The sequence below is a fragment of the Dermacentor silvarum genome, chromosome 1 (assembly GCF_013339745.2).
Source record: "Dermacentor silvarum isolate Dsil-2018 chromosome 1, BIME_Dsil_1.4, whole genome shotgun sequence".
Taxonomy (NCBI): domain Eukaryota; kingdom Metazoa; phylum Arthropoda; class Arachnida; order Ixodida; family Ixodidae; genus Dermacentor; species Dermacentor silvarum.
In genome coordinates this window covers 304,879,841-304,901,795 of record NC_051154.1, presented here as the reverse complement: position 1 = coordinate 304,901,795, position 21,955 = coordinate 304,879,841, and the positions used below count along the sequence as shown (strand labels likewise).

Sequence of the window (21,955 nt, the reverse complement as noted above, 5' to 3'; positions counted from 1 at the left end):
CTAGCCGCGCATACACACTCGCACGCACACACACACACACAGACGGCCTCATCATGCAGACCGAGACGCCCCGTCGCAATATCTCTGTGCTCGCGCTGCTTTGCATTCGCGGCCGGTTGTCGCGCGCGGGCCTTTTACATAACTGCGCATCTCGCGAATGTCGCTTCGGCGCGCCGCGAGCTGAAGGGGTTGCGAAAGGGGCGCGTCGGGAAGACGCCCTCCGCCCTTTTCGCGTCTGTCGTCCCATCGAGACGGCGTGTCCGGCGATGCGCGATGGCCGCCTCGACCGATCCACGCGCGGTTGTTGCTCCCGGTGTCCGGCCTTGGGTCCTCGGTGTCCTTTTTCTTTCCCTATTTTCTTTTTCTTCTTGCCGGCTGCCGCCGCAGACGTGGTCTGCAGAGCCACCGAAACGACCTCTCTAATGCTTCCCCGGCCGTCGCGTGGCAAACCGTTTCGTCTGGGGGAAGAACGGTGAACCCTTTTTTTTTTACGAGCGCGACTGCACTTACGTCGTGCTCCCCCACTCCCACTTTGCAGCACTGGATTACCGAGGATTGCAGAGAGCTGCTGAGCGGCCTCGTGTGCGCCGCCGAAATTGAAAAGTTGGACATTCAGGCGCAACAAGCGCAGTCTCTCCATCGCTGGCTACTTTATTTGCCTTCGTTCTTTATGGGGTCCCTGGGAAGCGTTTCGACAGAGCGCGCCCCCTTTAACGACCCTCTTTCAATAACCATCCTTGGACGGGGTTGTGCGGGGATGTGACAAGGACTTGAACAGGCAAACGGTTGGCATTTCGCATCCACGGCGATCAAATGCATTCGAGGGATCTATAGCTGGTGCCGTCTCGCAACTTCTGCCGTAACAATTGAGCTCGGCGCTGCATACATTGATTCAACAAGAAGACATGGTAAACTATCCTCGCTTTATTGCTCTATGTGCGCGCATATTTTACAAGGGGTCACCTTCTAGCGAATGCAATTTGTGCTGATGCGTTCCAGCTCGTACTGAGGCCTCGGCCCCGAGCGAATCTTCCTGCGTGCGCACGCTTCAACAGCGCGTACGACTAAAGACGAACGCGCCGAGCTATACGCATGAAGGATTCACAAGGCGCACGGTGTGCACAGACAAATGCTTGTGCCAAGAGAACTGCGGACCCTTTCTTCGCATTACGGTAATATCGCTTTGTCATTCTGTCCGGGTATTATAGCTGGTACGTGCAAATGCAGTGAGCGCTAGAAACTGGGCAACACTATATATAAATCCCAGAGCTCATTGCGAATTCGAGCCTTGATGCTTGCTCTAGTATGATATTATAACCTACGTCTGTTGTCTGATTATGGAAACCGAAAATCTTCACGTGGCTCGTGTCTCTCGGAGAGCAGGATTTTGCGCGAATTGTAAGTTATCTGAAGACACAGCTATACCGGACGCCTGCTCGTCCACTCCCATGCCGTCCCGTTCGTTGGGTAACGCAGTCCACGTGACTTGCAAGCTACCCACGCAACCGCAGATTACATAGTCTGCATGGATCGGCCCAATTTACTCGACGAGAAACCTACCGAGTATAGACACACCAAACCGGGGAAAGAACGCAAAAAAAAATGTTGCGACAAGGATTTATAGCTGTTGTATACAGATATATAAGCCGCCTTCGTTATACGAGTGCTGCCCTTTGTGTGAGATGTTGGGCAAGACAGCAGCAACAGAAGCAGCAGTAGCCACGTTCAGCAAAGTCCGCGAGGATTCGCCAAGAAAGCTTCGCTTTAGGATGACGTCACATCGTGCTTGCGGTCCATGTATCGGAGCGCTCTCCAATAAGTCTTTTACGAACGGTGTCTCACTTCACTATCCCACTTGCCTACCGAACTAAATAAGTAACTCACTCACTCGGTCATTCATTTGTCTATAGCTCCGCTTGAAAATTCCACCTAAAGAAGAAAAAAATACTTATGATAATACTAATAATAAATAAATAAATACACAAATCATTTTTAAAAAATTTAATAAAAAAATTCACAGCTAGAGCGGAAAGAAAAGCAGGCCGCAAGCAATACGACTGCAGACTGAAGCTGTATCGGCTACAGCCAAGACTCGTAGAGCGCAACAGCCCACCATTGTCGTTCTCGTGTTTTTTTTTTCTTCTTTGTTTTCTTTCGTTTGTCGTTAACTAAACGAAAACCAAAAAAACCTGAAACGCTGTCAGCACCGTTGTTTCTCTCCAGCAGTTTGCACTCATCTTCCACAGTGATCACTGTGACCCGAAAAACCACTGGCGCCGCGCTCGCTCGCCTCGCCCGCCGACGCGGCGTTCCGCTTCCGTGACATTTTTGCCCCGGTTTTAAAGTCCCGCACGCCTCTGCTGCTGCTAGCTCGTCGCTTCTTTTCTCTCCTCGGCCAGCCAGCCCCCACCCCCACCCTCCTCTACCCGCTTTCCTTCGCCACCCCCGCACCGCTCGTCCACAGCAAAACAGCAAGCGGCGGGTCTTGAGCCAGAGCAGGGCTCGATGAGAACGGGCCCCTTGTCGCCGCGAGGAATTCTCGATTCCCAAGGCTTGGCTTCGGACCAAGCACATCCCCTCCCCCCTCCCTCCTTCCACCCCCAACACGCACTACACTACTGCGCGCACGAGAGAACTGAGGCGGTGCGGCGCGGTTCGCGCGCGGCTCGGAATTTTCGCGTATTTATTTTTCTGCTCCATATCTCCTCTCTCTCTCTCTCTCTTCAAGCACCTCCCCTCCCACCTTCCTTTTGTTCTTGTCGTTCATTTGCGCCTGTTTTCTTGAAACAATGCTCGACTCGCGTCCGAAAACCGCTGTGCCATTTCTTGCCGCTCCCCTTGCTGTCTGCACTTCGTCGAGTGTAAATTGGTGCAAGCGTGCCTTTCGACGAAGGCCGCTTTCACATTCGCCTGCTGAAAAACATCTTGCGGGATTCTTCTCGACCACTGTGAATCCTTGTCGTTGTCGCCGTCTCTCTGTTTATTTATTTATTCTTTAATTTATTAATGACTTTAGTTTCGCATTGAACAACGTAGCCAAATCTTTTATCGCTTCGCTAGATCCGTCAACTATTAGATCTGTTTGTCCCTTGTTAAACCAGTCTGCGGTGTTCGTTTATCCGCTTGATTGATGTGGTTTGTGGATGTCTTGGCATCGCGATGTCAACAATAATAATGCACAATTAAAAAAAAAGAAAAGAAAATATGCCGGCAATGTTGCTTCTCCGTAGTACAGGAATGCCCAAGGAGAAGTATCCTTTCCGGAAAATTGAAATTACCCATTTATTATTAATTTTAAAATTTTATTTAGCTTCATGTTATTTTTCTTATTCTGCTGCTCCCATTAGTTTGTAATGAAAAAAATATAAACCACCTAAAGCTGGGATTGGTTTTGAGGTTGCTTCAGTAAACGCAACATCCAATGAGAAAGCCATCTAGGGAAGTCATCAATCCATCCAATGGGAAGCGGTTGATTCTGTTTTTACCCATAATTTCTTCCGGGAACTTTTCGGAAGAAAAAAAAAACTGAATTGAATAGAATAGAAAACAATTGGCGACGAATTCATTTGCCTGGATAGTTAAACGCCATCTGGTTGTCGGCCTATAATTATAGGAAAGGCAACAACGCACCATCGAGAACGGTCTTAAATGTGACCTACAGATGACCGACACGTTTTATGAAATTGTGCAGTAAATAAAAAAAATGTGGACTATATTGACAGAACCTAGAATACTGTTATCGACTCAACGAGAAATTGTTATTTTAAATGGGCAAAGAAATTCGCCTAACACTATACAAAGCGGTGTTCAGCGGCCCAACTTAGGTACTGGTATTGCAGCTCCTCGCGGTAGTCGCGTGGTAGCCCACCAGAAGGACAAACATATTCAAATACTTTCAGAATACGATGAAAGAAAGCTCGAAATTCGTGATGTTCTTAAGCATGTCACAATTAATAATGAATATGTTTCGACAGAGTAATCTTGTTTTTGCGATGTGCTTTTGCTATCCGTTGGTTTTTCTCTTTGCGATATAACAATTTTGTTTGTATTAGTAGAACTCGAACTCCGATTTCACCTTGCCTGTCAACTTGAGTTGAAATTATGTTTTGTATTAACTGCACGGGCCTAGAACTAGAAGTATTGCAAAGTGTCCATGCAGGTGGTTTCGCAACAACATTTTTTGGTAAACTCGCGGAAACAAACCGATCATGCATAAAAAATGTCTTTTAATCAGTATGCACAATTTTGACATCCTTAAGTTCACACTGTTTCCTATTTTTTTTAAAGGCATCTGTTATATTTTACTTGCGTGCGCGCTTTTTTCAGTGCGTATTGTGGCGTCAAGAATAGATAGAGGAAGCAAGGAGAGGAAGGGCAGGGAGGTCAACCAGACGAGCGTCCGGTTTGCTACCCTACACTGGGGGTAAGGGAAAGGGGGAATAGAAAGAGGAAAAGAGGAAGAGAGAGAACACTTCGCACGTAAAAAAAAAAAAAGGTAGTATTGAAAAGTGGCGCTGGCTTCCACGCCAGCGAGTGGAACGGCGAAATTGGGCCCGTATGTTCGTACTCAAGAACAGTTCGCACGAGAATAAGACAACCATTCGTGATTGCAAACATATCATTAGCTAATGCGGTCGGCCAGTGGCAAACAGCACTTGCGAAAAGTTTGTGAGTACGGCCTCGGAGGGCGTGGCCCTCGTTTATTGACGTACATGATGTTGCGCGCACGCGAATTTCCGAGCCTTTTGTGCCGTGATTGTGTCCTGGTATACTACGCCGCGTGTTTGACTGAAACGACATTGAAACAACGGATAAGTCGCTCGCAAAAGCTTCATTTCGCCTTTAAAGACTGGTAGAATGACCAGAGCCCCCCATAAGGGACACTTCAGCAATAAATGACGGAAGCATGTAATTATGCGTTAGCATAAAGATAGCAATTCTGACGACATGAACTCTAACGACAGTCGCCGCAGTAAAGAAAAACGAAGAAATGTCTTTTATGGCGGCTTGACTTCGCGGTAGCGATCGCTTACGACCGTCTCCAGCATCTGACTTGATAAACACGAGCTCTCAATCGTTGAAAAATTAGGCACGCTGCGGGTATGCGCACGCACACACGAAGGGAACGGGAGAGCTTCAAAAATCGGGGCCCATATTAAAAAATAACTCTTTGTTCGTAAGAGAAAATTTTGTCCTGACGCTGGACATATCGTTAGCGAAGACGGCGGGTCGATGGCAAAGAGCTTTGTGAGTTAGGCCCCAGTTGTTGGCACTTTAAAGCCAAGATTCCCAGAAAGGAATGGGCAAATTATAGAATGATATGAGGAAACAAAGCAGAGAGAACAGCGACCTCATATACTATAGGGGACACGGCTATCGAAAAACAAGTTGGATGTTTTGAATCCGAAAAATAGAAAAGAAATGCAGATTCCGCGCATTGTGGGAATCTATGTAACAGGTAGCTGGCTATCCAACATCATTTGGGGACTGGGATTCTGCGAAAGCGTTACCAGATCGACCACCGTGTCAATCCGTTCAGATCGACCATAAACCGTTGCCAGATCGACCATAAGGCGAGCAATTGCGTGCGCCACGCGAGCGCGTAGGCGACGGCAGCAGCAAGGCGACGGCGATTTCATTACGGCGACGGCATGGCGATTGACGTATATTCTACTCCTGCTAATGAACGTTATAACATGTTCGGCTACGACTTGGGTCGATCCCCAAAGCTGTACAATAAGGGGGAAACAGGTGCGCTCTGGCTTTCATTTATAAGCAACATGCTGCTATATGCGACGTGACGTACGGGAAGCGCACTGGCAAGGTTGAGAAAATTTTCTTATATTTAGGTGCACGTGAAAAGAAGCTCAGGTGTTTCAAATGAATTCGGAGACCCCAACTACGGCTTCCCTCATAAAGAATCGTGCTTTTTCGATATGCTAAACCCAATGATTTGACTCGAATTATTCGCGCGTTCAATCCTTGCGCCTGTGGCGCGTGCGCACGTCTCCATTCTTCCATCCATCCATTCAATGGGAAGCGGTTGATTCCGCTTTTTGCCCATAATTTCTTCCAGGAAGCTTTCTGAAGAAAAAGAAAAAAAAAAAAAAACACTGAATTGAATTGAGTTCTGGCTGTAGCCAGAACTGGTGTTTGTAGTGCTACAAGTGTCACGGTGAGGTGACAGTATGTGGCTGGTATTGACCGGCTGTGATTGTGTGTCTGCGCTCCCTTTCTCTCTGTCGACTTTCTTGCCTCCTTACCTCCCCCTCCCCCGTTTCCCAGTGTAGGGTAGCAAACCAGTTTTTACCTTCTGGTTGACCTTCCGGCCTTCACCCTTTCTTCTCTCTCTCTCTCTCTCTCGTCTTGAACAGAAATTGTTGCTATTCGACGCGACGCAAGCGCCAGTCGTCTCAAAGTGCTAGTACGCGTTGTCACGAGAAAGGTATGCGTGCGTCTGTAGCCCAATTATTTGCGTAATGTTTGTGGCCTAACAGGTAGAGCAATGCTATTTTGTGTGCTGGGGGGCCCAGGTTAGACCCCAATACCAGACGCCGGATTTTTTCTTCTTTTTTTATAGGGGTAGGAACCTAGCCCAAGGGATCTGGTATGGGAAAAGAATATTTCGCATTAACAAAATTTAACTTTTTATTTGCCGACGAGAACTTTATTTGCCCACGAGGTCCATTTACCTCGTTCTTTTTTTTTTTTTCGTTGTTTTGCGCAAGAATAAATAAAGAAACAACGCTGTGTATTTTGGCAAATACGGCGTGGAAAGGGATGAACGAGGCAGCCCCTCGTCATTCGGCCACACAGAAGTTTATCGTCATCAAAAAAAAAAAAAAAAGCGTTCATTTTTGATCGTCAAAACCGCGGTATGTTTGCTTATGCAGCGGCTGGCTCTTGCCGATTTCTTCGTCACGCGCGCCTTTTCAGGCGCGCTGTACATCGTCAACTGGAGAAATGGCAGGCGGCCGCTGTGCGGGCGCCAAAACTCACTCACCTGTTTCTCAGAACACGCTCATTTTTCCCCTTATTTTTTTATCTATACGAGGTAAACAGCCTGTCTCTACTGGTCTGCATAGCTCAATCACTTTAATATCTCTTTTTTTTTTGGGGGGGGGGGGGGGCGGAGGGGAGGAATGTGACAGCCAGTCTAAACCGACTGATTAACACGTTATTGTCAATTACGAATTTACCAGGAAACAAACGCGTGGCCCCATAGCGATTCTCCAACTCCACCCCCCCCCCCTTTTTTTTCTCCCTTTCTTTCCTTTCGCAGGGCAAGTGCCCAAAGTAATTTTCGAAGCTCAGAAGCCACGAAAAAGTTTTAAATTCTCGTAGGCTGTTCGCAAATGTGTCGAATGGAGACGTGCCCACGCGCATCGCAGCTATCAATTTCTAGTGCTTGCCTGTGTGCGAGAAAATTGGGCTGTGTGTGTGTGTGTGTGTGTGTGCCACACCCACGCACACATACTTACACACGAAGTAATACGAGATCAAGAGCCGGACGGCTAAAATGTTCGCCATCGCCATGCTTCATTCGTCCCTGCTTCCCCCTGGCTGACTGCCGCCACTGCTGCTCTGCTTGTTGGTTGGCCGTCTGCGCCAAAGAGAGGCGCGGCCATTTTTGTTGCCTCTTATAAGCCGCTTGACGGATCGGTTCGAGCCTAGCTCGAAGACAAGCGTTTGCGTAGAAGCAGCACCAATTCGGGAAGCGCCCTGCAGGCTTGGTCGCTCTCCGGAGGCGGTGGGAGGGCGAGCAGGGCCTCTCTTTCATCTGCCTCACATTTTGACGCTGCTCTCGCTGCCCTTTCCGCCTCGCCGCCGCTCCCGCTTTCCTTTTCTTTTTTCTTGCCTGCTTTCCACGCCCGGCGAAGAGAACGTGAACCGAGACGTGGTTCCAAAAACGTGCGGCGACTTCCGAGTCAAGAAAGGTCGTTCGCAGCTCCCGAGCGTCGTTCTTCGCTTCCTGAATCTGGAGGCGCCTGAAAGCGTGCTAATCCTACTTCGTCTCGCTCTTCCCGGTCACGAGGGAGTACAGGAGGCGAAAGTTCGCAAGCCTTAACCATTTCGCCTGGTTCCCACGAAGAAGATCGAAATGCCGCGCTCTAGCAGCTGAAGCTCAAATATGGGATAGCTACAATGTGTATGGATATATATTGTGGGCTGTGGGAAGCCCTTATCCATTGAGAGCCGGAGTGTAGGGACCACGTTCGATGCGCTTCTGTTGGATGAACGTGCCGAGTGAACTGAGTTATTGAGGCACGAAGCTATACGCAAAAGAGACTGCAGCAGAGTGAACGTGGCGAACCCAAAGCGTCGATTGTATAAGGGCGAAAAAAGTTCACCTTACGGCGCCTTGTGCAAACGTGAGAACTGAGAAGGGCTCGAAGAGTGCTCTCGCGGCCTCTCTCGCGCCTGCTTCGGTGGTGCCCGAAGTCCGGTGTGAGTCCTCGCAAGGTCATTTTTCGTGCACGTCCGAGAGGCTGGAGCCCCTGCGCCCGTTGGGAAAACCCCTTAGTTATTAGTGAGCGTATCTCCCGTGCTCTTTTTACTATAGTTAGTTTCGTTCCGCGGGATGTAAGCACTTATTTATTGTTTCGCCCTCAACATTTAAAAACAGCGCGTGGTGAATGCTGAGGGGAGAGAAACGCGGCGTTGCGCTGGAAGAAAGACGCAGAAACGTCGAGGGGATAGGAGAAGAGAAGGAAAGGCGGGGAAGTTAGCCAAGGCATAGACCGAATGGCTTTCTTTAGCTGGGTGACCAGCCGGTAAGCGGCAAAGGGTAATTAAAGGGTTCAGAAGTCTGGTTATGTATATAGTTGCGACACTGATCGTTCTATAAGAGAAAGAAAAACAAGCAGTTGGCATCTTGTATACGCTTTCATCGTGTTGCTTTCAAAAGCGTGCGGATAGGCTAACAGAACTCACACCCACTGTACTTGATCGTTCAAGTTCTGTCGGAAGACTGATAGCGTAATTGACTAGCCGGGACACTCCAATAGGGCTCCGATGCAAACCGCGTTGCCTATACGGTTGACAAACCATTATACGCGGTGGACGAGTGACTCTACTACCTTACTGCGTGAAAAAAAAAAAATAATGAAGAAAAAAAAATGCACCTTGCAAGCACGCGGAAAAAAAAAAATAAAAAAAAAAAACGTAAACTGTTGCATACCTTTCCGCGATGCCATTAGCGCGGAATTGCATGCTTTTTATTTCGTTTTTATATAAAGCACTTATGTACTCTGTTAGACGAAGCCTGCTGCTAGGCAGGCTGCTAGGCGCTGCTAGGCGAAGCCGACAGGCGCAGAAGAAGAGGTTACGAGACGCGCAAGGCGCTTCCCGTTTCCCCTTCTTCAATTCTTGCCGGTGAACCCTTTCGCGTCCCACGGAGCATGCATGAGGCTCCGACTCATTCAAACCTGCACGCATGGTTTTTCAATATCTTGTTCCATCTCTCGGCGCAGTGCTAAAGCCGGCGCAGGCCAAGTGGTTGCGGTCCACATCGCGGGTGGACGCGTACCGGCGGTTACAACTGCGCTGCAAGCTCAACGGGAACCCCATCCCCTGGGTGCAGTGGTACTTCATGGGCAAGCCTGTCACGCCCAACTCCAGGGTGCACATCGTCACCAAATGGTGAGCAACGTGATGCATCGCAGCCGTTTGGTTTCTAGGGAAACAGACGTACATACTACATACACCATTTTACGGAAGCGTTTAGGTGCAGCCATATTGGGCTGATAACGCTTATGTTTTCTGTCTTTAACCAGTGGCGCACCGACAGGGGGATGTTTCGGGGGTTGTAACACCCCCCTGAGGCCGACCTAACCCCCCCCCCCCCCCTATTGTTTAACCCCTTTTCGTTCCTTGCGCATTTGAGCAACTAAGATGTAAGACGCGCAGTCGTCTGCACAATCGCAAAAAGCGCATTTCTGACAATTTCCCGTGAAGAAATTGAAATTAGTGCTGTTTAGATGGTATTGGCAAACTGTCAACACCCCCCCCCGGCAGAGATCCTGGGTGCGCTACTGTCTTTAACAACCAAGTTTACGGTACGTACTACAGTCGATTTGCGAGCATGAAGACAGTTGTATAAATGCGTTCAGGTTTCATGACCATGTTACGTGACTTAACTTCTCATAAAACTAAGAAATTGTTTGTGTAAGAGCCCAAGACGGCGGCGCCCATGAATCGAATATAAAATCGTCTGTAGCAGTGGCGCACTGATGGGGGGTTTCGGGTGTTGTAACCTCCCCCCCCCCCCCCCCCCCCCCCCGCGCGTCCAGCCCCAGCAGTCCAACGTGTACCTTCACCGCTCTGTTCACATTGTCAGTACAATTCAGGAGGTGGCTTGCGGTCTAATTTTCCCTGTTTAACAAAAACACTCTATCACTGTCTTGTATTTATTCATTCACTCTTACATTACTTTGAGTAAAACGACGAAGAAATCAACATATTGTCATCATCCTTGGTGTCATTAGTATAATTATTAGGCATTTTATTTGCTGTTCGATTCCTCTGACTAAAGCAAGGAAATTGCATATTATGCAAAGTGCTTGCCCCCCCCCCCCCCCTCCTGGCAGAGATCCTGGGTGCGCCACTGGTCTATATATATGCCACTCGCAGCTCAAGTTTGCATGACGTTGTCAAAACATGTTCAAAGCTTCTGGAACGCTGGCAGTATCTGTTATCGTTAAGAGTGGTTATCTGAGCTACGGGAACCATTCCCTGCTTTCGATTACATCCCTGACAAGCAAGATGTGTGTCCCCGATATTCAGTACCGCCACAAACTTAATATTTCTATGCCAGACTGTTACCTAGTCTCAGCTGACATGCTTTGCTGAAGCGTTGCAAGAATGACTAAAAGCGAATGCAGTACTTTTCAATTCAATTTCACTATCAACACCAGGACTGATTGCCTTGCAGGATATATGGATTAACAAAGGTGAAAAACCACCCAATGCCCTTGCTTTCTTACGCAGATTGCAAAATTGACGGTTTTATCGCTTTCAATTATAGGTAGGTAGGTTTTAATAACAGGACCCGTACTCATAAAAAAAAAAAAGCTATTGCGCTAGTATTGTTCTTATAAGAGCAAATTTCCGCCAATCCTGATGCCGAATATTATTACCGAAGGCGACCAGCCAATGGCAAAGAGCACCTACGAACGAACAGCTTTAAGAATTCGGCTAAGGCAGTAAGAAGGACTCTGCTGTTCCATTCAGAGTTACAGCCATGGTAAACAATACTGGCTACACTGCTTTGAAACAAGTGCGATTGTACGCGGAGTGACCTTTAAACCAGCGACGCGGGAGCGCTCTCAGTCGGCAGCACCCTACGTGTCTGCGGGAGTAACTTGTTTTCTCATATTGGAGCTCCACTTACAAGAATTCACTCTTCCGATGGTTCACTCTGATTACGTTTAAGCAGAGCGAACGTACTCCATCGGGGGCCCCCGCACGAGGAGACCCCCTCGAAAAAGGGATTTAATTAAATGTGAGACGAGCACTTCGCAGAGCGATTCGACAACACTTCCTTCGCACTCCGAATGTGCCGGCTTTTGCAATCAAAGCCTCTGCCGCATTCCGATCTGCCGCTGTGTCGCACGCAGGCGCCGGTCTCGGCTGGAGATCAAGAGCGCCCGGCGGCAGGACTCGGGCCTGTACGAGTGCCGGGCGTGGAACGTGCTGCGCAAGGAGCCATCCACGGTCTCCGTGAGCGTGTCGGTGCGTGACCGCTACCCACCGCCACCACCCACGCCGGAGCCCACACGGGCCACAGCGTCCACCACGACCAACGGTAGGCGGCACCACACTCTCTCCGCATGCGGCCCCGCATGACAGCAGTAGCATATCGGACACGCGGTTCCGGCGAGCTGAGCGGAGTTGCCGTCGCTAATGCGCACTGCAGCCTCCGAGACAGCTCGGGCCTCCCTTTTACCACCATCCTCATCAGCCTATTTCATGTCCACCGTGGGACGAAGGCCTCTCTCATCGATCTCCAATAACCCCTGCCTTTAAGGGGCGCTTAAGGCCCTTGAGTGTCCTTTTAAGGGCCATTTAAAAGACACTTGTCCCTTTTACGGACACTAAAGATATATTAGTAAATTATGCTTATGCAGCAGCAAAATGGCAAGCCATATTGCGAGAGCAGACCTAGTAAGCCTGAAGAGACGCGAAAAAGAAAGGCGGATGGCGACGCTGCACTTCAGTTCTGACGCCAAATCGCCGCGACGTCGTGGATTTTGACAGCGTCGGCTCAGGTTTAGATAACAGTTTACTGGTCAAGAATGGCTGCATTGCATTCTAAGGGCACCAATGACGCAAACCAAAAAGTTTCGAGAACTTTTTTTTTCTGAACCAAAATGGCCCAAATACGATAAAATAGCTTGAATTTATGACGTCGTAGTGACTTGTCGGCACGGAGGTTTAGGTGCATAATTCAATGAAGGTAAATTCTGCCTTCGTTTTATCTGAAATTAACTTTTTTTTTTCTTTTTTGCCATACGAATAATTCTAGAGTTTCGAAGGAATACATACCTTCCCACTCTAAAGTGATTAACTACGGCTATGTGTCCCTTTAAGGTTCCCGATTGGCTGTACTGAGGGCCTGGTCAGGACCTTTCTGCGTTTCATGTGTATTTGAATGGAGAAGGTCCGAGCTAAAGCATTTTCTAAACAAAAAGCAGTGGCTCTGATTTTGCACCTGGAGCCAGACAACTATACCGATATGCTAAAGCTCTCAGACGATCGGGCTCGCTTCTAGAGTCGACTTTGCTGCGGCTATGTTTGTGCTTTCAATGTGTGTAGACCACACGCACGCATTGCATGCGCACGCGATGTCAAATCGAGAATTCGTGAGGCTTTCTTTTTTTTCGTTGTTTCCTTTCTCTCTTTTTCATTCTTTTTTCTTCTCAGCTTGCTAAAAACCTCGAGTGATGAAGAGGCGCATTAGGAGAAAGGTCATACAAAGTCATACAAGGAAAACAGATTAAAAAAAAGAAAGAAAACGAAAGTAAAGCAATTCGTATCATGCCATGGTGTCAAATGTTCACCGAGTTCCTTTGAAACGGCATATGCAGACGTTTACTGCTCAGCTTGTGATCGAGGGCACGTGGAATGCGGCAAAACGCATTTCGAGACATTCAACACTCAGATACATAGATGTGCATTGAGATCCATTCACGCTCTGCAAACTTACATGAAGCAGACAAATTATTAGATGATGATCAAGACTCTAGGCCTGAAGAAAGCAATGCTTACACTGCACTAAGCGCTAGTCTGAGCAGTGTCCTGATAATCTTTGGCTGCCCATATCTGGATGGTCACACACCGACAAGTTTTCTTAAACTTCCTTCCCTTTTGATTAAAAAATTTCACTACTGCACAACAAAAATGAAGATATTTAGTTACAAGGCATTACATGTACATGCAAAAGAAAAAGATATGTGCATGCAAAAAAAAAAAAAGAAATTGCAGGTGAGGACGGGGAGGTCATAAATACAGTGATACGTGTAGGAAAGTTATGTGCTTATCATTCAAGAAAAAGAACAGAAACATATTGTTACGTGTATCAATATTGCTTATATCAGCACTAAATTACTTCATACGTACTCTTTCGTTTTCTCTATAATTAATGTTCCAACGGGCTGGTAATTTATTCAACCCCTCGAAATGCAAAAACGAAAGAGAGAAAAATGCACACCTTGCAGTAAAATATTTCTCCCCAAGTCAGATCAGCAGCGCACAACCTTTGTAGCCTTGCAATATGCTATTGTGCACGACATCCATGCATGTGAACCGCTTCGACAAACCATTAATTGCTTGTGTGTCTGCGCCACAGTATTGCTCGTGCATTAATTTACATCGCATGGGAGCGTCATGCGGCATGCCCTTAGCTTTGCAACTGTGAGCAGAATTAGTACACGAAGCATGCATCGCTGCATGGCACAGATATTGCTCGGCATTGTTAGCCGATTATGCGTCCCGAAACGTTCAACACTGCGCGCGTCGCAATAACACTGCACGTAGCAGCTAGGGTATAATATGCGTTCTGATCTGAGGACATACTATATGTATAAATCGTATATGTATACATGGTATTTGTATTCCTAAACATCGTCCTCTTCACTTCGTGCTTTAGGTAGTCACTAAATGCCTGTTCGCGCATAGCTGCCTTATCGTTTATGAATCAGCCGCAGTGGCACGTAATACATTAATGCCTTCGACGACGTTTGCATACTTACTAGTCCCGATTGGCAAAGTACAACTCAAAAGGAAAATAAAAATAAAATAAAACAACAATATGCGATGCAAATCGAGCATTTTGTCCTCGGAAAAAAAAAATATGTGCGACGCAGCGCAGCTTGACACGCAGTCGGCTAACAGTGTGCAGGTGAAGGCAAGGAGAAAGATTAAAAATACATGTATGAGAGAAGAAAAAAAAACAGAGGACTAGGACGCGCGTGCATTCGATGGAATTCTTGGTGGACTGTGCCGCATTTAGTGCTGTTGCAAAGACCCTTGACATTTGAAGAAAAAGGAAAGGTCCACTGTTCGTTTCACGATGACAACTATGCCCAAGGAAAAGAAAAGATAACGAATGAGAATGAAATTAGGCTAAAAAAAAGAAGAAAAAAAAAGACAATGGGAGTCATATATACCGCCTGTCAAATTCACATTCACTCTTCATTCCTGTTGAAGATTAGACCCACTTACAGAACATAATAAAAGCGCCTAGAAGATGTTGATTATAAATATATTTGTTTCTGTAACAGTTAAGGCCAAGTTACAGAATTCTTGTTAGCGATGGTAACTTACAGACTTTAGTAGCCGTCTCGCAGATGCCACATTGATACTAGACATTCCCTCAAAATGTGGAAGTACATTTAGCAATGAGCAGCGAATCCACGCTTCGAACGATCTACAGGATAATTCGCAAGCGACGTAGCTTTGGTAGGTTGGTAAGATCGCGTCGAGTCCGTTTGCCAGGCGCTTTCAAAACACGAGGCTGAGGATATATAGTATAGACCTCGGAGAAAGATAAGCAAACTGCAAGGCTGGCCAGTTCCAGTGTAAGCCAAGAAGAACTGATCAAAAAGCAAGGAATAGGTGCAAGTAAGGACACGACCATACTCACGCACTGGCCCATTGAAAATGGCGTCATGCTGCGGAGTGTGAGGTAGCGGGTTCAGTATCCAGCCACAGTGGCCACATTCCATTAGGGGAGCCACGCGAAAACCTCCGTGTACGAGTATCTTACAGCTAAGGTACCACCCTTGGGATATAAAACCCAATCAGTCAATCAGTCTCAAAGGCAACGTGGCCGCTACTGCGGCGTTATAGCGGTCACACTCCACCAAGGCAAGCACATGTTTGTAGTTGTGCGCACAGAAAAGGGAGCTGGAGGGGATTAGCCGAGTTAAAGAGCGCATGTCCCGCGTGGCCTGTGCACGTGCGCCTGTTGCCGCCTCGAAGATGCTTGCCTGCACCGAGCAAGAAAGAGAGCAAGAGAGCCTGTCGGCGCAGCGCGAGTGCCCACTGACGTTGATTCAAAAACGCGCCCCTTTTGCTGTCGTTCGTGGCGTAATAGACTCTACACTATGGCCCTTGAAAGGACGGCCCTGCCCGCTGGCCTCCTACTGCCTCAACGGAGGGACTTGCATCTTCTACGAGGCCGTCAAGGAGCCCGTCTGCCAGTGAGTGTCTGTTATCTATAACCTAAGCCGCCAGAGAGCGCTGCCCTCTGGTGGCCTATAACATAGTGGCTAGAATACTTAAGAATATCGGCTATAAAACCCTATAAAATATTGCCCCATGCCGCGCTCAATATGGAAGGCTACAGCTATATGATGCCATGCCTTTTATATGAGATTTTGATGGAGGCATTTCCACCAATAGTTCGAAATATCTATGTTCGAGATAAGCAGGCTCGATTATACATAAAAGGGATGCCGTAAGAATGTTAGTTTTGTTGGGTACAGCTTTCTCAATCAACATAGGCTGACATATTTCAAAGTCTAATCAAAATATCTTTTAGCTGGTTCTCTTATATTTGTTGATATGCATTCCTTGTACACCTGAGAAGCGTGTGCTATATATATTGTTTATACAACCATAAAAATGTATGTACAAATTCCCTTAATCTGGCAATAACTTTCGTAGATTACCATCGTATACAGCACAAATTACTGCATTTCCTGCAATTGCAAGAAATTATACTTGCACTAAACCAAGTCTTCTCATTTGCTCACAAAGTGTGCAATGTAATAGGCTTGATAACTTCTGGAAAATTTTCGCGAGAGTTAGCGGGAATGTGCACATGATTAAAGATGGTTCACATAAAGCTCTTCAGATTATGTAATTTCAAAGATGACAGCTGTGATCAAAAAAGAAAAGGAGAACATGTGGTGCAGTGGTGCTGCTCAGTCTGTGTACTCCACACTGCCTTGTCCTGGTCATGTTCTCCATCGATTTGTATGTTGCAAATTGCATCGCATATGCGTGCATGAGAATCTCGAAACACATCACTAGTGGCAATTCAGCTTATTTGTTTATTTTAATTTTCAACCTTATGCACTGCAGTCAAACAACATCATGCAACAACACAGCAATTTGCTTACTATTTTTTTCAATGAAGACAAACTGCATAGGCATTAGGAAAAGAGAGAGGATGACTGTGGTTGTAGGGTAGAGGAGGGTAAGTTCGTGGCATGGACAAAGTCTAGGAGGTGCCGGACACAAATGTCAGTAATCATCCAGCTCTGGAAGGCCTCTGGTCCACCTCTCCTTATCTCTGCCAGAAAGATGTAATGCTTGCAGTCAAGTTACTTAAGAGGAAGAGTGTGATCAAAAGCACAACCTATGACCACTGGTGTATATTAAAACACTGGATGTCTTACCATATTTGCCTGTGGGAGATGTGAGGTAATTGTGGTCTACATCCAAGTCTCACTCCTTGTTTTCGCAAGATCGTAATATTATTGTCAGTACACTACGTAGTCAACATATCGGCACGTTACTAGTATCACTTTCTAAGCAAGTACAACCTTTTAGCTTGCATAAGCCTTTAATGTTGGGGCATGCAGACACAGCTGGCACTTTAAGTGGACAAATGCAACATATGGAACACCTACTCATGATAATTAGGGTGAAATACATAAACACATCATGGAAAGCTGAAAAATTCCAACAAACACCATATCTGCTCTCTCGTGACAACACCAGCATTAGCAAAAGTCGGCGCTGGTGAGCTTTGCTCATGCTGTGACATCAGCAGCGGAAATGCTGTCCCATTCGGAACCATAAACATTGGGCCTCTTCGATTAATCGTTCCCGACAGTCCTGGACTGCCTGAGACGGTGCTTTCGGCCAATGAGCGTTGCGTATGCAGTCTTTCGGACAGTCCTGGACTGTCAGAAATGGATAATCGAAGAGGCCCACTGTGTATTCTGGCACTGCCGGTGGAGACGTGATATGCAGAGGCATTGTCATTCAGAAGTGCAGTCTCCCACTGTAGTAAAAACAAAGGAAAGAGCACTATTATGACATAAGACTACAATGCAACCTTGCATCTGCCTGTAAGCTAGTGAAGACAAGGCACACACAGGAGTGTGGGTAAACGCTGAGGTGATGGTGCAGTTATATGAGCACCAAACAATGTTTTACTGCTTTTAATGCCTGTGGTCTGACCACTGCTACACCTTTAAGGTCAGAAATACAGAATTCACTGTGTCTGAGTCAGGCTCCATGCTCCTGTCATCACTGCATTCAAGGCTAAGCTTTGCGTTAAGACTGTACTATATATGCTACCTTCACTTTGAGTATGCTCACGTGTGCCTAAATGTTCACGTGACCCTGAGTGACTGATTCTGACACAAATAGGGTGCCAGTTTGTGTATGGTGATAGTAGTAAACAGAAAAACTTGAAAAACATTTGTAGAAGTCTCCCCCCCCCCCACCCCCCCTTGATAGCAGGGTACTATAAAACATAGATCTTCAATGAGCTAAACTATTAAAATAGAATTATAGCAAGCAAGGTGATTGTGCTTAAAAGGAAGTTAACATTACTCTTGTATGAATGCAGGAAGTCTTGTGATTAACTACATAAGATATTCTAAATGGGAAGATTTTGTTCAACAGTTTTTTTTTTGTTTTTTGTTTCTTCAATTCAGTAATTTTGAGAGAAAGAGCAATTACACAGGGTGCGCTGCATAATAAAACTGAATAGCGCATTGTAGATGCACAGATGTTGTGTGGTACCTAGTCATTTTAAGTAGCTGTGAAACAATTTAGAGCACAGGGATGAAATCATGCACCATTGCTCTGGTTTAAGAAGCAGTAACTCTAACTAGTTTTGAGGACTCAGCAAAGCAAGCTTTGTGAATGTGTTTTAGGCACTTTTAGGTGTTTCTGGTACATCATTTATCGGATCCCAGTGGCCTATTGTTATGAAAGCCTCCTCTCTGTTGCCATCAGTGGCAATTTTTGGATGGTATCTCAGTGGTTTAAGCTAACCAACATCTGCACAAACGAACGCAGTGGAGACCCTCAAGCATTTATTTGCCAGCTTTCTGTATTCTGACTGCTGTACAAATTATGTGGATGTGAAACTTACTCTCACAGGTTGCTTTTCAACACTGAAAATCTGCTACCAGTGTCAAGTGGTCTGTGAATTTCTCATAGAAATACACGAGAATCAGATGTAATCAAGGGTTGCACATATGTGCTTAGTCTTGCCTAATGAACTTATCATTGGCAGGGCGGACACAATGCTGAATTTGCTTTTATAACTTGCACACGTGTTCCTAGCTGCTGTGGTGAAAATGCACTCAAGTTGCCTCATCGATGGATATACACTGCCACAGAGCATATATCATAATACCACGCATACCTCAAACCACTCAACTTTGCATCTGAGAGAGAAAAATGAAAGGTATAGCATGTAGACAAGTAACTTTGGTATCACTGGTTCAGCTTATTGAACAGCATGATGTAGCCTTTATTAAAGCCCTGTTTGCTTTTTACTTTCAGATGTGCAGAAGGATTTATTGGGCAGCGTTGTGAAAACAAGGACACTGCGTCACTGAAAAGTGAGTTCCCGCCTTTCTTTACCTTTGTTCATTTTGCAGCATCAACCTGTGTGATGTGTCCCGTAGGAGAGCGAGCACAGTATAACAGATCTGAGTGCACCAATTAAAGCGCATGAAGTTCATTTCCTGTTAAAAAAGAACACCGAACATTCTTTGCCTTTGGCTGTTTTTTTTTTTTTGTAGACATTTTTAAAGGCTCTTATTGCTCATGAACACAATCTCTCATTCAGTGAGCATTTTTATGGCATCTATAAAGGTAAACAGAATGATAACCTCTCTCTGTGCTTTTCTTTTCCATTTGAACAACACTCAATGTGCCTATTAAACACTTAAGATACCGAATGTGAGTATGACACACATTAGAGAGAAAGCAGCAGTATTTAGCATTCGTGCAGCCAACTAATAAGTTCTAGCTTTGTGCTTTGCTCTTTTCCGATTTGTTGGCTATGCTGCCTTCTTAGCAGTGCTCTGTCATTTAGTATATACGCATGCTATAGCAATCTTTATATTTTCTTCCTCATGCGCACTCACGGCCAAAATTTCAGTTCACATGCTCCTCTACATCTCAACGTCTGGTGTATTAACAGTGCCATATATCTAGGCTGATAAAGCAGCAAGATTATTCAACTGTTGTAAGGTCTCTGATCACATGCTACCAAAGTGTGCTTTTCGAAAAGGCAGCTAAATTAAAAAAGAGAACATGAGCACTTGCACTGGGCGTCCTGTTATCTGTCCTCTCTAATGTGTTGAAACATTTACGTACTGTAAATACTGGGCCTTAAAGAGGTGCTATCACATCAATGTGCTACAGAATTTTAATCACTAGTGATATATGTAGGTTGTTTTCTCTTATGTAATTATTCCAGTAATGCTAAATGAAATAGTACTACTGTTCCAAGCTGTGAGGCCACTTAGATGTTGAGAGCACAAATATGATAAGAACCGCAGGGAATAAATACAGCCAAACCTTGATATAATGAAGATGAATATTACAAAAAATCGGATATGATGAAGGTGTTTTTATGTCAGATGTGATTTTTTTATAAGATGCTATAATATACATACCAGAAATATATATATATATATATATATATATATATATGAAGGAGAAGAAAGGGAACCGAGGGGCCCGATTTTTATTAATCATATCATAAGAAGCCAACAGAAGCAGCCATTGTTGGCTTCTTATATATATATATATATATGTATATATATACACCAGGTTTTGGTTGTTTTGGGTATTACGACACGTGCCCTGTGGCAGTGACTACTGAGAAAGCACCCTTTCTTTGTTATTTTCATCTTTCTGCCAGCTACTTAAAGACTCAATATTATTATTTCAGAAGGCTACATACCTTGTTCCTAAAAATGCTTTCCCAAGCTTCCCTGCACAATTTATGCTTGCATCGTAGGCATATGTAGACATTGCTTTATTCTTGTGTTTGCTTTGTGTAGTATGTAGTGCTTGTTTTTGTTGCCAGTTGTGAAACACTTCATTTCTGCGTGCCTCACTGTGCTTCCCTTTTCCCCAGCAGCGCCTCCTGAATTCGATACGACGATCCAAATGATGCAGTCCTACTGGATCCGATAGGCGTCGCCTGCTCTAGGAAACTATTTATACATATATATATATATAAATATATATATGAGACGGTGTATGTACATAGGCTATTTAAAACAAGCAACAAAAGATTCGCTGGAGAAAGAAGAGCCAACGAAAAATCAAAACGCTTCGAAATGTAGGTCGCTTTTTTTGTTTTGTCTGCGCTTTTGTTGAGTGTCTTGCTTTGCGTCCACTCGTTTTCCCATTCTGTTGTTTACACTGAGTTACTTTATAGTGCATGCGGCATAAAGTGGGTACATAGATAAAGGCGTAAGCATAGTCTGCAGGAGAATGTAATTACGAGACTACAAATGTTCTGTGAGGTTTTCTTTTTTGCCCTTCCAAAGACTGCATAGCTAATAAAAATGTATGCTGAATAATTCAGCGCTAAAGTAATATGCAGCACAGTGCATAAGCAGTGATAGCTGGCAAATTAAAATGCTAAGCGGTAGCGTTTCCCAATAATGCTCGCTGTTGAATTAGGGCAGCGCACACTTGGGAGGCTGGTGATCTTATGACAACAGTGCAAACCTTAGATACAGTGTGCAATTAATGGACATGCCAACACTAAAAAATTGTTCCACATAGTCCTATGTTCAAGCAGCACCTTTTATGTCATGTCGTATTTTGGTATGACATGGGTTGCCGCTGTTCACACGTGTTCTTCTGAGCAATCGACCATGCTGTCACTATGCAAGCTGAAATTTAGCATACCATGTTCAATACTGCGTTCCTAGACTGCCAAGAGGTTTTGTCCTGTCTCAAGACCCACTATTGTTGAGTGAATGTTGCATTACTGTAAAATCTGATCAGCCTCAATGATGACAATTGTGTGCACTGGCATTAGAGTGAAACAGCGTGGATCTAACACTGCAGCCATGCTATTAAGACATCTATATTTATGTCAATCTTTACTTTATTCTTGTGGAGTCCTCCTTAAACCATGTTGCTCAGTGTGTTATATATAGTCGACTTCCGTTATATTCAACCCTGACGGGACCGACGAAACTGATCGAATTATTCAGTGGGTCGAATCAAACAAGATGCAGAAAAAACGTGAAAACACACCGCTGATTTTTTTGGGCAATGTTTGCCCCATTCCAACACCCCCCCGCTTTCTATGTGTCCAAAGTAGAAAACTAGCGTAGAGATAACATTAAATCTCCTAAACAAATTAGACATCTAACGTGCAGTCGATATTTTAGCAAGAAAAATGGGCACTCGTCTAATATGTCTAATATGTGTTGCACAGTGG

General features: G+C 45.5%; 1 protein-coding gene across 2 annotated transcripts in view; it reads left to right on the top strand.

Moving 5' to 3' along the window:
• LOC119437268 (protein vein) overlaps positions 1-21,955 on the top strand; it is a 133,637-nt gene that overhangs the window by 100,258 nt on the left and 11,424 nt on the right. Inside the window, exons 2-6 of one of the 2 annotated variants that reach the window (XM_037704308.2) lie at positions 9,474-9,642; positions 11,619-11,806; positions 15,599-15,704; positions 19,039-19,097; positions 20,630-20,836. In XM_037704308.2, the coding sequence (XP_037560236.1) occupies positions 9,474-9,642; positions 11,619-11,806; positions 15,599-15,704; positions 19,039-19,097; positions 20,630-20,688 (581 nt within the window). In that variant the 3' untranslated portion in view covers positions 20,689-20,836. The remainder of the gene's footprint in view (positions 1-9,473; positions 9,643-11,618; positions 11,807-15,598; positions 15,705-19,038; positions 19,098-20,629; positions 20,837-21,955) is intronic. The other variant, XM_049660401.1, reaches the window with a different exon arrangement.